This window comes from Mauremys reevesii, linkage group 11, assembly GCF_016161935.1.
Source record: "Mauremys reevesii isolate NIE-2019 linkage group 11, ASM1616193v1, whole genome shotgun sequence".
Taxonomy (NCBI): domain Eukaryota; kingdom Metazoa; phylum Chordata; order Testudines; family Geoemydidae; genus Mauremys; species Mauremys reevesii.
This window is the reverse complement of record NC_052633.1, coordinates 10170407-10185875: the sequence shown is the minus strand read 5'-3', so window position 1 is coordinate 10185875 and position 15469 is coordinate 10170407. Positions and strand designations below refer to the sequence as shown.

At 39.0% G+C, this 15469-nt stretch overlaps 1 protein-coding gene across 43 annotated transcripts in view; it reads right to left on the bottom strand.

Moving 5' to 3' along the window:
• LRRFIP1 (LRR binding FLII interacting protein 1) overlaps window positions 1-15469 on the bottom strand; it is a 191278-nt gene that overhangs the window by 11462 nt on the left and 164347 nt on the right. For 35 of the 43 annotated variants that reach the window (XM_039493941.1, XM_039493948.1, XM_039493944.1 and 32 more), the window contains 3 exons: window positions 15206-15298; window positions 14675-14816; window positions 8727-12605 (listed from right to left, as the gene is read on the bottom strand). In XM_039493941.1, coding sequence (XP_039349875.1) covers window positions 10156-12605; window positions 14675-14816; window positions 15206-15298 — 2685 coding nt within the window. In that variant the 3' untranslated portion in view covers window positions 8727-10155. Of the gene's footprint in view, window positions 1-428; window positions 509-1328; window positions 1447-3384; window positions 3432-8726; window positions 12606-14674; window positions 14817-15205; window positions 15299-15469 lie in introns of those variants that run through there. The other 8 variants (XM_039493956.1, XM_039493979.1, XM_039493982.1 and 5 more) reach the window with 3 other exon arrangements.

Genomic DNA, 15469 nt, shown 5'->3' with positions numbered 1-15469 from the left:
GTGCCCAGCTGGCATGTGTGACACACTCAGACTGAGGTGCCCAACTGGGTTGTGGAAGGGATTTCTACTCCTGGGGGAATCTTTTGTTGTTGTCTGTATTGCAGACATGCTTGCTGACAGGTAGGCATTTTGAAATAGATTACCAAAATAATTGAATGTGGCATGATTATATTGCCATTTTGACAAATAAAATATACAGAATTTTAAAATATTGTGCAGATTTTGGGTGTGTGTGTGTGCAGAATTCCCCCAGGAGTATAGCTTAGTGAGAACTGGAACCAGTGTCCAGACAGGGGAATTACAGCACTTTGGTGTGCATGGTTATTCACACCCCCGTAGTCTGACCTGCCTGGCAGTAAAGACAGAGCCTTAGTTTATCATGGAACTATATTTCTTAGCTGATCACTCTCTCTCATGTGCAAACTTACATTCTGCTCCAAAGTTGTTATCTCTTGTTCAGACTTTGCAAGTTTAAATTTGAGGTCACTGATCTGTCTGTTGGCATCTCCTAAAAAAATTACAAATTTGTTATCAGAAACGTAGGAACAATCTGGATAGGGCTCCAGTACGTAAAATGCTGGAGCTTTAAAACGTTGCATTGTTACTATGTGGGGCTGGCTGGTGGGCAGGTGGCTCATGCTCTGTGCTTTGGCATGAAATATTCTGTAAAGTTCCCCTATACATGCAAGCTGGTCCGCATACACGCTCCAACCCCTGTGAGCAGGGAGCGATTTAGATCACATCACGTGACAATTCTAAGAGCAGAATTGGTAGTGTGAAGAGAGCCCCCGCCCAGCCCTACTTGATAATACAAAGGAGGTTTCTGTGCAGCATAGTCTTTAAAGTGGAAACTGAAACATTAAAGACACCCCCCGCCTGCACCTACTGTAGAATCTTATCTAACTGCTTATTGCACTGAAAATTCTCCCAACATAACAAGAATGAATTGAACAAGTGGATAGGCAAGATAGCCTGTAAGTGAGAGGCTCTCAGAATTCAAGAGTCAAGTGTAAACCAATATTTGCACTGTTTTATCCATATACTGCACATTGCTGCATTTAAAGAGTAAACTGCTAAGAATCCTGTGGCACCTTATAGACTAAGACATTTTGCAGCATGAGCTTTCGTGGGTGAATACCCACTTCATCGGATGCAAGTAGTGGAAATTTCCACTACTTGCACCCGATGAAGTGGGTATTCACCCACGAAAGCTCATGCTGCAAAACGTCTGTTAGTCTATAAGGTGCCACAGTATTCTTTGCTGCTTTTACAGATCCAAACTAACACGGCTACCCCTCTGATACTCTTTAAATGGAAATTAAGTTTACTTTGCAGATCAATCATGTGCATATCTGTCCCATTCTCAAGAACTTCATCTTCAGACTGCAAATTCTCCATCTTGTCATTCTTTTGCTTCTCTTCCAGTTGTCCTTTTAGTATTTTAATCTGAAAGTCCCAAAATAATTCATTAATTTCAGTGTCTTTACAGAGAGCTGTCCAAATCAATCTCCAGACTGCCCCCCATGAAAGTTCAGTTGGCCAGAAGGAATGGTCAGACTTAAATCATGTCTCTCAATATATGTTGTCATAAAGTTGTCTCCTACGTGTTCCTTTGCAGCACTGTTTAATATAGGAAGTTATTTGGGAAACAGGGTGTAGATTCTGGAGTAGAACTAGTATGTAACATTGAGGGGACAGTGTTACTGGTAATGCAGTTTGTACTCTGCATGCAAATTAATTTAAAGAAAGTCAGATTTTTTACAACATGAGTTAATGCAGATGAACAATCATAATCCCAAAGGTCTCAAGAGAATAACTCATAGGAATTTTTATGCTGCCAAATAATTTACCATATATCAGGAAACAAGTCAGCTTTTAAAGGTCTGCATATGTGCTCTATCTTGGAATTTTATGATGTATAGTTTCACCATCAATAATTTGGCTAGCATTTACCCAGCTATTATATTCCTATTGCATTTCTCCTCCTAAACTGTATGTTGTGAAACAAAAACATTGTCAGCAGCTGTCCAAGGAGATGGAGGGAATGTGAAGTAGGGCTTCCCCCACATTCACTGAAGGCTAAGATTATATCATGGAGGTCCCAGAAGTCACAGAATCTGTGACTTCTAATGACCTCTGTGACATTGGGGGTCCCACAGCTGACCAGCCGCTGCTGGCAGCAGGGGTCCAGCAGCAGCCCAGTCTCCGTGGGCGGTGAGGGATTCTCCTGCAGCTTCTCAGAGTGGTGGGACCCCCTGAAATTGACCAGCTGCAACCTGTGAGCTGCCCAGCTGCCACCGTTGGCAGGGGTCCCCTCCACCCCGCAGCGGCTCAGCTGCTGAAAGCTGCCAGGGCCCCACAGTTCCCAGTCGCCAGCGGCAGATGGACCCGGGAGCTGCTCAGTGGCCATGGGTGGGGGTCCCCTGCAACTTCCAGATGCCAGAGCTGCTCAGTGGCTGGGGGAGGTCCCCCCAGTTCCCCAGCCTCTGCCACTAGCAGATCCCCTTCCCCCCCATAGCGGGACACCCCGACCTCAGCTCCCAGCCCTGCAAGATAGTGGGGGGACTCCCTCCCAGCCACTGGGATCCCTGCAGCTCCCAGCCAGGACAGGTCACTGCTTCTGTGATCTTTTTGTTTTTTGCTCATTACCTGTCCATGACTTTTACTAAAAATATCTGTGACAAAGTGATAGTCTTAATGATAAGCCTTATGCAAAGACAGGCCAGCATGCAGACTGCATCGTTTAAAGGGCTGTTTTCTCTGGAATGTTTTTGTTCTAAGTACTTTGCTTTAAGAAGGGTGTCTGGTCACTGTTTATCACCATCACTGCTTCCCGAGAGAACAGAATTGCCTGTGCAGATAATCATGGTTCACTTTGGGGACTGCCGTGCAAGGCTAGTCTGAGTAGGAGAAAAGCATGATTCCACTCCAAGAATGGTGGCTGTGTGAGGCCAGAGACCTGAATGGGGCACCCTCGAAGAGACCAGGAGGGGTCTACAATGCAGTTAGCCCTGTAACAAATGCAACTAGCCCATTGTGGGAGGAAAAAATCCCCCGTTTGAAGTCCTGATGACGTTTTTTATGAAGATTGTTTTAGAGTGTCTCCTTTCCCGTCTATGACTGTTTTTGGCAGAAATCTGCCTTATACCCATCCCCATAAATGTACCTCCAGTGTGCAAAGCTGAACCCAGCTCCTGTGGAATAAAAACAGTGAACACAGGACGGGAAGCAATAGCAGCAGCATTTCCAGCAGCAGCTGCTGTGCTTTGTTGGGCATTATCACCTATGCTCTTTATGTTATAGGAGTATTTTGTTCTCTTGTAAATGTTCTCCTCACCATGTCACTTTACCAGGCATCCAGCAATACTGAACTATGTTAATTACCTGTTCTAGCAAGGATTCTCGTTCACCAATGAGTTTTTTCAGTCTGTCTGAAAGAGAAAAGAGAGAGCTCAGTGCTGATTTACACTTTTCAGGGTATATACTGTATTTAACCAAAGAAAGAATTGTGAAGGTTAGTGAAACTAATGATGAAGGTAGTTATGCACGTACCACAGGAAATGAGGTCACAGACAGGACTGGGAAGGGGTTTCAGCCAAAGGAAGTTATGTCATTCTCACTGAGCATGCTTGTCACTTCAGTAGCAGCACCCAGCTGCATGCAAACAGGCTAATCTTCTACTTTAGGTTAGCATGCAAGAACTCTAGGGTCAAACACAACTGCAACACAAAAAATCTCACAAATCTTTAAAATTTAATATTAGCAAGAGATTATATACACCTGCAATCATTGCTAATCACGTTAACATTTTAAAATCTTTACTAAAATCTTTGTAACTAAGTAGCTTGGCTACAACATTTTCTTTCGTTATCACTAGTAAAACATTTGCCTGTGTGATTTAAAAAAAGAAAAAGAAAAAGTCTGGTGAAGTGGTTCCCTCCATTTTAGTCCTTCAGTCGAATATAAATAGGAGATTGTTGGCTTAGACAACTTGCTGTGTTAGACCTGAATTTTGAAGCAACAGGGATCCGTATACAAATACAAAAGAACACACTATTTTGCAGAATTAAATAGATAATTTTGAGAAAAGAAAATTGAAGTGAGTAAACAAACACTAGTCTCTTCCCTTTGAGGCAAAAGGAAACATTTCAGCAGGTGCCATATGTTTTATGCAACAAGTGATTTTATGAACCATGGAGCTACATTACCACCAAGTTTATTTTACCTTTATACTGAACAAAATACATTGAAAAAATGAATTCCTTTAGAGCAGCTGAATTTGACCAACAGAATTTTCCTTTCTACAAGCTGTCCAGTGTTTTGTTTTATACTTATTCTGTAGAGCATATATATTACTTTGTCCTCCCTACAGACAGAGAGGACAGACGTTGGTCCAATAAAATATATTACCTCTCCCACCTTGTCTCTCTAGTATCCTGCGACCAACGCAGCTACACCACCACAGCACTCCTTACAGATAGGCAGTCAGCTACATAGAGCCCAACCTATAGGTGCTGAATACTCAATTACCACATCAGGATCTGACCTACTAAGTTAACTGCCAACATCAGAAGTTCATTCAGGAAAAAGAGTTCTTGCATTTCTTAGAGTTTGCAATTGACAACTCATAATCAGTTATAGATTTTACTGAATATATTCCTAAGGATATAATTTGTGTAAAGAGACCTACACTGTAGGTTTTGAATTTTAAAAAAATATGAAGACAGTAGGGCTTTTTAGATCTTATATATGCAAAAGGTCCTCACTACATTATTACCCTTTTTCTTTGTTGACACTTAACACAGGAAATAACTGTGGCATCACAGATACCAGTGTATGGTAAATGAGAAAATGTTGAATTTTTAAATGGAAGCCCCTATATATGGCAAATCTACAACTAACAACGGTAACTTGGGATAATGCAGTAATTCGTCACTGTGGTGTGCATATAATCACAAAGAGGTCATTCTAAGATTATGAAATTGCACCTTTTTATCTGTGGTGTCTTATACAACAAACACTCATAAGTAACATGACAGTTCAGCAACATTGTACGTCTACTGTATGAAAGCCTTCAGCAACTCAGAACTGTCCAAGAATGGACAGGACACACGGAATTTCAAGAACACCCATCATTGTGGTAGTCAGGCATTGATGTGAAACCACATTTTGTATACGTTCTTGGGAAAGCAAAACTTTCCTTATAAGAAACTGAAAGTGGGGGTGGAGAGGAAGGGAGGGACGGACGACTACCCACATACGACACATTGTGGTAAGTCCTGCAAAATAAGTAACTTGGTTTGAAACACATATGCATGTGAATATACAGTGGCTGAAAAGCAAAGGGAGGTGGAGAGCAGAATACCCTGCTTAAAGAAGGAAAATAGAGGAAAAATGGAAATAAAGCCAAAGAATAGAAGAGTAAGGAAAAGTATTTCAAGGCTGGAGACAGGGTTGGAAGCCAAACATTAGAAGAAGACCCAGAAAGCAAACTGCTAAAGAATGAGGTTTAATTTAGGGCAGAATGTCCCATTTTAAAGTTAGTGACACCTGCCAAATGGTCCATTTAATTCTGGAAGCTAAATTAACCATGCACAAATATATACATATAATTATTACACAACTACCACAGTATTTACAGTATGGTAACATATACCTTTTGTGTTTGAAATATATCTGCAGTGTCCAGAATAGAAGCAATTGTCAGTTATTTTTAGAGTTGCCCTTTGCATTTTGGGGGGCATTTGCAAAGCAGTTTCTCTCATCACTCCCCACAACATAATGGACTCCTGACTACTTCAATCACATGAATCTTGTGCAGGTGTGAGGATTTGGGGGCGGGCAAGTGAAATGGTTCTTCTAGGTACAAACAAAATTGTGTGTGTGTGTAAAAAGAGTTCTTTAGGGTCTCCCCTTTCCACCCCTCCTCACACGCATAGAAAAGGAGCTTTTACTGGGGTCTGTGAAGAAAAATCCACAAACCCACTATATTTTTATTTTGAAATTTTGCGGTTTTCTAACAAGCTGAATGTCTGAGGGGCACTAGGATTATAACTCTATTCTACTGAATTCTACGGTGCCTTTTATGTGTGGTAGCTAGTTTCCTACTTTACAGGTAAAGCGTATCCCATTTTGCTGATGGTGAAAACTAAAACAGAGTTTGTGACTTGACAAAGGCTATATAGAGAGTGCCAGAGCTGAGATATGGATACAGGAGCCCTTTGCTTTCCATCCCACATTTAACCTATGCTTTGTCTCACGCTATTCAACGATCCTAGTTGTGGCCAGAAGTCGCTGTGGCTGCCCGGCAGTGTAGCTGGTGAGTTGCAAGAAGCCAAGTGGGAGAACTTGCAGGAGTCCTAGTGCCATCAGTAGCAGCATGGGCAGTACTGCTCTGCCAGACCTGTCAACTGATTTGGGATTGGGACCATCCCCAAACCATGGGATACGTGGACACAAAAGGCCAGCGTGGCAGCTAAAAGGTGGTGGTGGTGGTAGATTGCAAGTAAACCATGAATCTTTAGGAAAATTTCAGAGACTAATTTTCAAGGCTAGTTTTAGACAGACGAGTACTAGGAACTTTTTTTTTTTTTAATATGAAAGCTGAGAATAGCACTGCCATTGCTAGATACCCAGATAAACTGGAGTCGTTGGCCACTGGCTTTGGAGGGCCCCAAAGGCTAGCTCTCATCACTTAATAGCCCCACATGCAAAATAAACTACAGACATGACATGAATTTCATTAAAGAGTCAATGAGTTTCCTCCACGAATTTGTGCTTTTGTTGACTGAAGGATGATTCAAGTCCACTATAATTAAACCATCCCATTACTTTGTCCATCTGTGACAGCTGCCATCATATGGGATTGACCAGGGGACCTCCACAGCTAAAAGCAGTTGTAGCTATAAGTGTGAGCTGTTATGTACTATGGAAGTATCACACCAAAGAATCTGATTTTCAGTTGCATACTTTCTAATCTTTGGCATTATTACATGGGAAGTCATGTTTCCTATATACCAGTACACATTTTGCTGGGTGCCATCTGTGTAATCTTAGAGGACTGGTAAGTAACCATTTTTACCTATTATCTGTGGTTTTTTTCAAGATGATTTGCCTGCATGGAACCACACTCATGCAGTGCACATAACCCAAAGCATACATACAAAAATGAGTGGAGATTCACATCAGAAAATGACCTAAGAACTCAGAGGCCTTCTCTACACTGGGTCTTCACTGGGTATTTGCCCTGATTTCAGCAATTGGTGGCCAGTCACAGAGGTAGCTGCACCAGTAAAACTCTGCTACATTGATGGCTGGGCACTGAATGCTGAAATCAGGGCAAATACCCAGTGAAGACAGAGCCTAAGTTTGGAAAAACAGAAGACAATATGACGAGTCATTAAATGAGTCATCATTGTATCTGTTTCCCTGGCCCTGTACTAATGTTCTAAAAAATTCTTACAGGTGTGCACATGCTGAATAACCAGTACTAACTTCCCCATAATTATCTCAGAAATATTTAAATTACATTTCTCCTTATGAACAAGTTGTCTTCAGACATACCAAGTGCTGGTATATGCTTCAGTGGATTAGGCATCATTCTAACACATATCTAATTATAAATGACTTCCTAATTATATGGACACAAATCTGACATCAGGAATCATAACATTCAAAAACCAGTGGGAGAACACTTCAAGCTCTCTAACCACTCAGACTTGAAGGTGGCAATTTTGCAACAAAAAAACTTCAAAAACAGACTCCAAAGAGAAACTGCTGAACTCGAATTAATATGCAAATTAGACACAATTAACTCAGGCCTAAACAGAGACTGGGAATGGTTGGGTCATTACACTAATTGAATCTATTTCCCTATGTTAAGTTCTCCTCACACCTTCTATGGGTCATCTCAATTATCACTTCAAAAGTTTTTTTTTCCTCCTGCTGATGATAGCTCATCTCAATTGATTAGACTTTTCCTGTTGTTATGCATACTTCCACCTTTTCATGTTCTCTGTATGTATAAATATCTCATGTCTGTGTGTTCCATTCTATGCATCTGAAGAAGTGAGCTGTAGCTCACGAAAGCTCATGCTAAAATAAATTTGTTAGTCTTTAAGGTGCCACAAGTACTCCTGTTCTTTTTACGGATACAGACTAACACGGATGCTACTCTGAAACCTTCCTAATTATTGACAGTCTAATTAGCACATTTATTTATATTCCATTTGAGATTCAAGCAATGAAAAAATCTTCATACTAGTTAACTGTGCTATACAGTAAGAGGTGCTTTGAAGACCTGTAGCAGTTCATCAGATTAATATTATAATGATTATATTCCAATATTAACATTTATTGTCCTCAACTTAAGGATCGCGCATTTTCACAGAAACTGCACCAAAGCTGCCATCACAGTGTCAGAAAGGAAGCCATGTAAAAGGCACTGTAGGTTTAAAATTACTGACTCATGCAATATCATGTTAAATTCCTGGGATGTGGAGGTCAAGGTTTCTTAGCAGAATTATATCACATTAATTCTACTATCTATAATGAGCATGGAGGAAAAATTGTCAATAAGAAAGAAGTTAGACATTTAGGGAAATTATAATACATAAAGTGTTTGAGAGGCCACTGTGCAATGCCTTTTTACAAAAAAAGCTTTTAGAATATCTTATCAGTTTAGATTGAATTTTAGGCAGGTTTGCAAGTAGTGCTTTGGACAGGTATTTTAAAGTATAAAATAAGTTTATTTCAATTATATACAGCTCAGTACATTTGTGATATACATCTTGAATCTTTTCAATCTATTTGCACTCTACTAATTTTGTAACAGCAATACAAGCAATATCTTGCTATAGACCACCCAAAACCTTGAGTTTGCATCGATTTCATTGCTTAAAACAAGTTTAAAAGAATGTTTTCTCTTGCAAAAAACACATTTCTTCCCAGCTGGTTTAAAACTTGCAAATAAAAGACATACATCTCTACTGTTTATATTCAGGCTATCACAAGCAATCTAGCTGTTGAGAGAGATTTTCAAAAAGGCAGGTTTGGCTATATGAGCACTAGTACATAAAGAGCAATACCAATTATCTGATTAAGACATTCAAAAAGATTAAGACATTCAAAATTGACTTCATCCTGGCAAGGAGGAAGGAAAAAAGTTTATATTGAGATAAGAAAACATTCTTTCATAACCATATTTTTGCAAAAAAGACAATGCAATAAGGAAATGCAATTTAAACAAACTTTCCTGTAAGAAAAATAGATATTTTATCATACTATTAACTGCAATAAAATATACTTGACAGAAAATCTACACACAGTGTGTGTACCAAAACAATCCTAAAAAAAAATTTAAAAAGCACATGTGAGACATGATGTAGAAGGCTTATTCTGGTGCAAAGCGCCTAGATTAAGTAAACATGGATACACTTATTCCTTTCAGAAGACTAACAAGTTTAATTTCTTAAACTCTATACTGTTCTTTCAAAGTGTGCAGACTAAGCAGATTCACAGTGACCTAACTAATATTTTGGCATTTCGTGTGTTTATCTTATATACCATGCTTTGGAATGTGTTCATACTAAAATCACACAAAAAGTGAGTTTTTATATATATATATATATATATATATTTGGTTCCGGAATCTTTAGGTATTCACAAAGAAGTTTGGATATTATTACAGTGCTGTAATACTTGAGAGTTGCTTTATGATAGTGACCATGAAGTCGTAATGTACCTAACAGAGACCTATGGCAGGTATTTAAGTACATTCAAAACATCTAATTTGCTTAAAACTAGTCTAGAAAATAAGAGCAGTATTTAAGGTCTCTTGGTAGGAGATATCTGCCTTCAAAGCATTTTAACTAGACGTGAACCTGAACAGTACATTTGTGCTGCTTGTTCTTTTGGTGATAAAATATGAAACCTGAGAGATTAAAAACAAATCTACATGTTTAATCTCTGGTGAACATGTATCACAGTAAATAACTTGGATGGATGTCCATATATATAGATTGACATTGTACTATGAGACTTGCATACAGAGAAACTTAAAGACTATTTCTAAAGTCTGATTTATTGTGCAAAATGCGTTTTTGTACTGAAACCGATAGAATGGTATGTAACTTATTTGGGTCCTAGATTTTGAACTCATGATATCATACAATCTTCTTTAGATCTACCCTTGCCCCTTCTACTAGCTTGCATATCCTCTTTGCTTTCATCCCTAGTGTTGCCTACGTTTCCTAACTCCTGTTCTGATGAATATCCATCAGCTATTTTTTCCATATCATTGCTGTCTAACACTTTTTCATTTTCAGTTTCATCCTCCACCAGATCACATGCTTTTTCTGGAGCTGCAGACTGAGATGCATCAGTTTGCAAATGAGCAGCTTCTTCAGCTTCCTTTTCTTTTTCCTGCTGGATACTAGCATTGCCTTCAGTAACCATGCCCTCATTCTCTACACTCTGTGTTCTGCTTTGATGAGCTTCCTCCTTTTCACTTTTTTCTGTTTTGGCAGTTTCTGTGACTATTTCCTTTTCCCTAACTTCCTCCAAAGTTTGTGTATTAACTTTCTCAGCATCATGCTTTCCAGGAGTTTTTAATATCTGCTCTAATTCGTCATCAAAATAAATTTTTTTACCATCATCTTCCACTATTTCCTCCTCTTGACCCTCCACCTCAACTTGTTCATTAGGCTTCTCATCCAGCTCTGCTTTCTGTGTCTTGAGGTTATCAGCATCTTCCTCACTATCTGGATCAACTTCCAGTTTCTTAACTTCTTGAAATTCATGTTGCTCTTCTATTCCTTTATTTTCATCTTCCTCATTCCCATTTCCCATCTGTTCTGTAGCCCTTTCTTTTCTGCTAAGTTGACATGCATCATCTAACACAGTGTTCTGAACTTCCATTTCCTTTGTGTTGCCTTCAAGGGATTCACTAAGTTGCTGTGATAGTTTTGTGATTTTCTGCAATGAACTATCATCAGAAACGAATCTATCATGCTGCTGGTCTGGAAGATCCAGCTTCTCGCTACTTTCCACTGATGCCTCTTTATCATCAACTTTCTCTTCAATAATTACACTGACATCTTGAGTCAATTCCTGTCTAGATTCATCTTCCTCTTGTTTAACTACTTTCTGCATTTCATTTTCTACAGTCTTATCTTTTTCTTGTATTGGATTATTCTTTATTTCTTCACTGTACTTAATTGTTTGGGTTTCTACCTGTGTTCTCTCATCTTCCATCAACTCACTTCTACTTTCTTTTCCTTTCCTAGATTCATCCCACATTTCTGTGTTTGACTCCTCAATTTCACGATCGCTGGGACTAGGAACTAAAATAGTTTCTTGGGATTGACTTTCTTTCATGACATCTTGGTCCTGCCCTGTCTGATGCGATACACCCTCTTTTATCTCTGCAAATTCATCTAGGGATGCCACAGGTTCCTCCTCTTCCACCTTTTTGTTTTCAGAATCTGGTTGTATGTCCAAAATGCCTGTCAATTCTTCCATCTTTCCTATGTCTTTTGTTTGTCCCCTCCCAATAATATCCTTCTCATTCTCTGCCTCATCTTGCATATTTCCTTCCTCTTCCGCTAATATCAGATTGCTCTTTGAAAAAGTGGACAGAGTATGTGTTTCATCTGGTTTTTGTTCCTTTACAATTGTATCAGGTGTGATCTCACTTTCACATGCTGCTTCTCCCTCCTCTTCCACAGAATCTACTTCTTTCCTTCCCTGACTCGGAACTGTATTTCCAGTCTTATTTTCTTCTTCGGCTGTATCACTCTCATTTTTACCACTCCCTACTTTACTAATTGTTCTGTCTATGCACCCTTCATCTTCATCAAGCTGTTTCTCCAAACTACTCATAACCTCATTTTCAGTGCTTTCTTCTGCTTGACAGAGACTTTCAGTGTGAACCTCCACATGTGATTCTTCAATACCTGTACCTGCTCTTGCACCTTCTGGTGATCCTGACTGATCAGAAGCTGATGCATGGCTGCTAACCACAAAATCAAGAGCTTCCTGAAATATTTCAATACTGCCTTCTCTCTGGCAAATTGTAAAATCCTCTTGTTTTACTTTCTGCTCTTGTGCAACTCTTTCAGATTCATGCTCTGTGTCTAAGTCAGTAGGTATTCCCTGAGGAGTCTCAGTGCCCTGACTTTGCAGTGTACCTGTTTCCCCATTCTCATTAGTCAAATGATTTAAATCACTACTATGTTCAGATTCCTTACTACCAGACTGTTGGGCTTCTATGCTATTATCTCCTGATTCTGTTTCCTTTCTCAACTCAATTACATCACTATTTTCAGTGGAAGAAACATTTCCTGAAACATGTTCTGTGTGGCTTTGAATTTGTTCCTCACGTCCACTACTTAACATCACTGTTGATGTGACATCATTGTCTTCCATGGTTTTCTCTGCCTCTGTATTTTCATCAGCATGCAATGTCTTTATTTCCGTACACTCCTTTACAATTTCCTGCTCCTCAGACTCCTCTTTGTGTTCCTCATGCTCAGTATTCTGCAAGATTTCTCTTTTCCCCACATCCTCCAAAATCTCATCTTTCATGTCCACTTCATTCGCTCTGCCTAAAAGACCATTGAGAAAGTTGAAGGGACTACACCAAGGGGTGACTACTTAAATTTGTTAAACATGTAACACTTACCTCCCCACTTAAAACCCAAAAGAGAAAATGAATTAAAAGAATCGGTTAATAAAAGATCAGCTTTTGCCAATTACGTGAGGCAAAGCAGCAATTGAATTAGTAAATTCTCTGACCAATGAACCCCCCGCTTCCCCAAAAGCAAGAGTTGTATCTGATTCTGGCATCAGATAAATTAAAGATTTCTCTAGCTGAAGCTGTATGAAGTACAGCTTTCATACATGAGAAACATTTTTCAAGCAGTGCAGTTTATTAATAGTAATGTAACAAAACTCGCAGATTTAAGATTATGAGACAAAGATAGAGGTTTTTTTTGCTGCTGACAAGAACAAGCTATCTGATCCACAAGTATTCACCATATTTTTAACCCTCACATTGCTCTATACTGTATTATTGCCAAGCTGTGTGTGTTTGATGGCATTACAACCAAGTAACTTACCTAATACTCAGCAATATTTTATAGCTATTGACTCAAAAAAACAGGCCCTATTTTATAAATAAGTAGGTATAATGAGTGTTGTGGAAGATGGGATCTGATTGGCAGGCAAATCTTTTGAATGCACGGATATCAGACATAACCCACAAGGCTGAAACTCAGTTACTTCGCCCTTCTTCCAGCCACTACATCCATCCAAAAGGGACAATATTTCTTTCAAGTATTGTTTAAAGCTATAACTTTTCTTCCAATTTGCAGCACTTTAGGAGCAAAAAAGCAGGTGTTAACCAGCACTCAATGTCAGGTATTCGCTTTTGTTCCTATGATGTACCTGTTTCCATAGAATCAGAATACGTTAAAACAGACTAGCGTTTGAGATACAACTTTTAAATGTTCTCAGACCCTGTTTTTGTTGTTTCAAATTGTTTTCACCCAACAGCTAAATCTGAGAAAACTCTCACTTCTACTTAAATGGTTGGCTGTCTGTTGAGATTTGCTAGTATTTCAATTTAGAAAATAAAAATTCAGTATTTCCTCCTCTTCCATGAGCTAATGAGACAGTGGGAAGCTCAACAGCTAATGAGTTCAGATTCTGACTATACAATATAATTGCACCAAGTCAGAATCTTTGCCAACCAGATTCCTCCTTGTCTGAGGACACACATACATAATGTATACTTCCTGTACACATTGCTGAGCATATAATTGTTACAAAATTTCCAGCAATATAAATTGCTTTATACTTAACAGTACTAGATATTAAGAATTTAGAACTACTATGTGAAAATGTCTTGCAACAGCACACTGAACTATTGTTCAGCAGACATTTATGTTCTCAAATAATATATTAGTTACAGAATTTGTATGCTAAATTTACATACATGAATTCAAATTCTCTTATTCTGGTTCTCTCTCAGCTTAATTCACTGTGTTAGAAAAAAATAATCAAAGCAACAGTAGGATTGTTGAGGACATTCCTAAATTCAGATTTTAATATTAAGCTAAATAAGCTGCTACTCATCTTGTATTTATACTTGTGTCATGACCATTTATTTTCTCAGGGTGCAGAATAAAGGGACTATATAATAAAATCTATTTTTGCAGGTACGGAAAAATGTCATGATATGCTTGAAGTGAAGCAACTATAATCAATAAGCAGAAAAAAGGCATAGAAGGTGATTCAAAAAGCTGCGTGACTGGTTAATTGTCCAAGTAATGAATGCTCAATCTCCAAGCAAAAAAAGTGAATGAATTATGATTAGACAGATGGAAAAGTCCAGTGCAGTGATACTCAGACCTCAGTGGTTCAGGAGCCAAATTAGCAATCAACATTATCTAAAAGAGCCACAGTAGTGTGAAGTCATTGTTTCATTTACTATAGTACTATTCATATTTAAACAGTGCAAGTTGATAACTTAATTGGTTAATACCACAGTAAAAGCATCCAGCATTTTAATATCGTGTGCTGCAAAGAGCCGCAGGAGACACATTAAAGAGCCATTTGCGGCTCACAAGCCATAGTCTGAGTATCACTGCTCTAGTGGAGTGTCAGCACTTACCTAGCGTCCCATCCCCAGCTGTCTGTAGGATCTGAGTTGCTCCTGGAGTAATCTTGGTAGAATCTGAATGTGCTTCATTATCGAAACCATCTAAAGCCTCCCCATTGGTGGCTACTTCCAAGTTTGGAATTATTCCGTGTTTCTGTGGATAAGGAAGGAACATTTTAAAGTCTGGTGTTCAAACAATATACTTGGCTGAACATTCTTGCCCCTTTATATTTTGAGCAGTGGTTGCTTCATCACAAAACCAATGAGAATGTGCCTTGTCAAACTGATCACCTTTTAAAAGTAGCTCTGTGTAGTTCAATATGTGAAATGTTCCTGGGCCCCTCACCTATATTCACTATAATATATTAGGAGTGCCAGCTATCACAGATGAGATAGGTAAACAGCCAATTCTTGAAATGAACGAGAGCAACATGAACATACAGTTCATCAGTGCTAGATAGCTGGAACCAGCTTTTCTGTCCAGTACACCAGAAGAGAAACCAGCAACTGATTACTTAATTGCTTTATGTTCTTACAGCATACCTTCAGTTGTTCCTTCAGCACAACCACCTCATCTCTGAGGTCATCCCGCTCACTCCTTATGGAATCAAAGAACTCTTTCTGCCTCTCTAACGCCTGAGTGTTCACAGAGCAAACAGACAGAAGGCAAGGAGACAACAAGAAAGGAGAAGAGACTATGTAACGCAAGTAAGAAATAAGAATAAGCAGATTTCAGATATTCAGAAGTTAATGGAACTGACATGCATGAAAAGGAGAAAATTAACAGATTAAAGGCTAAGTGTACAA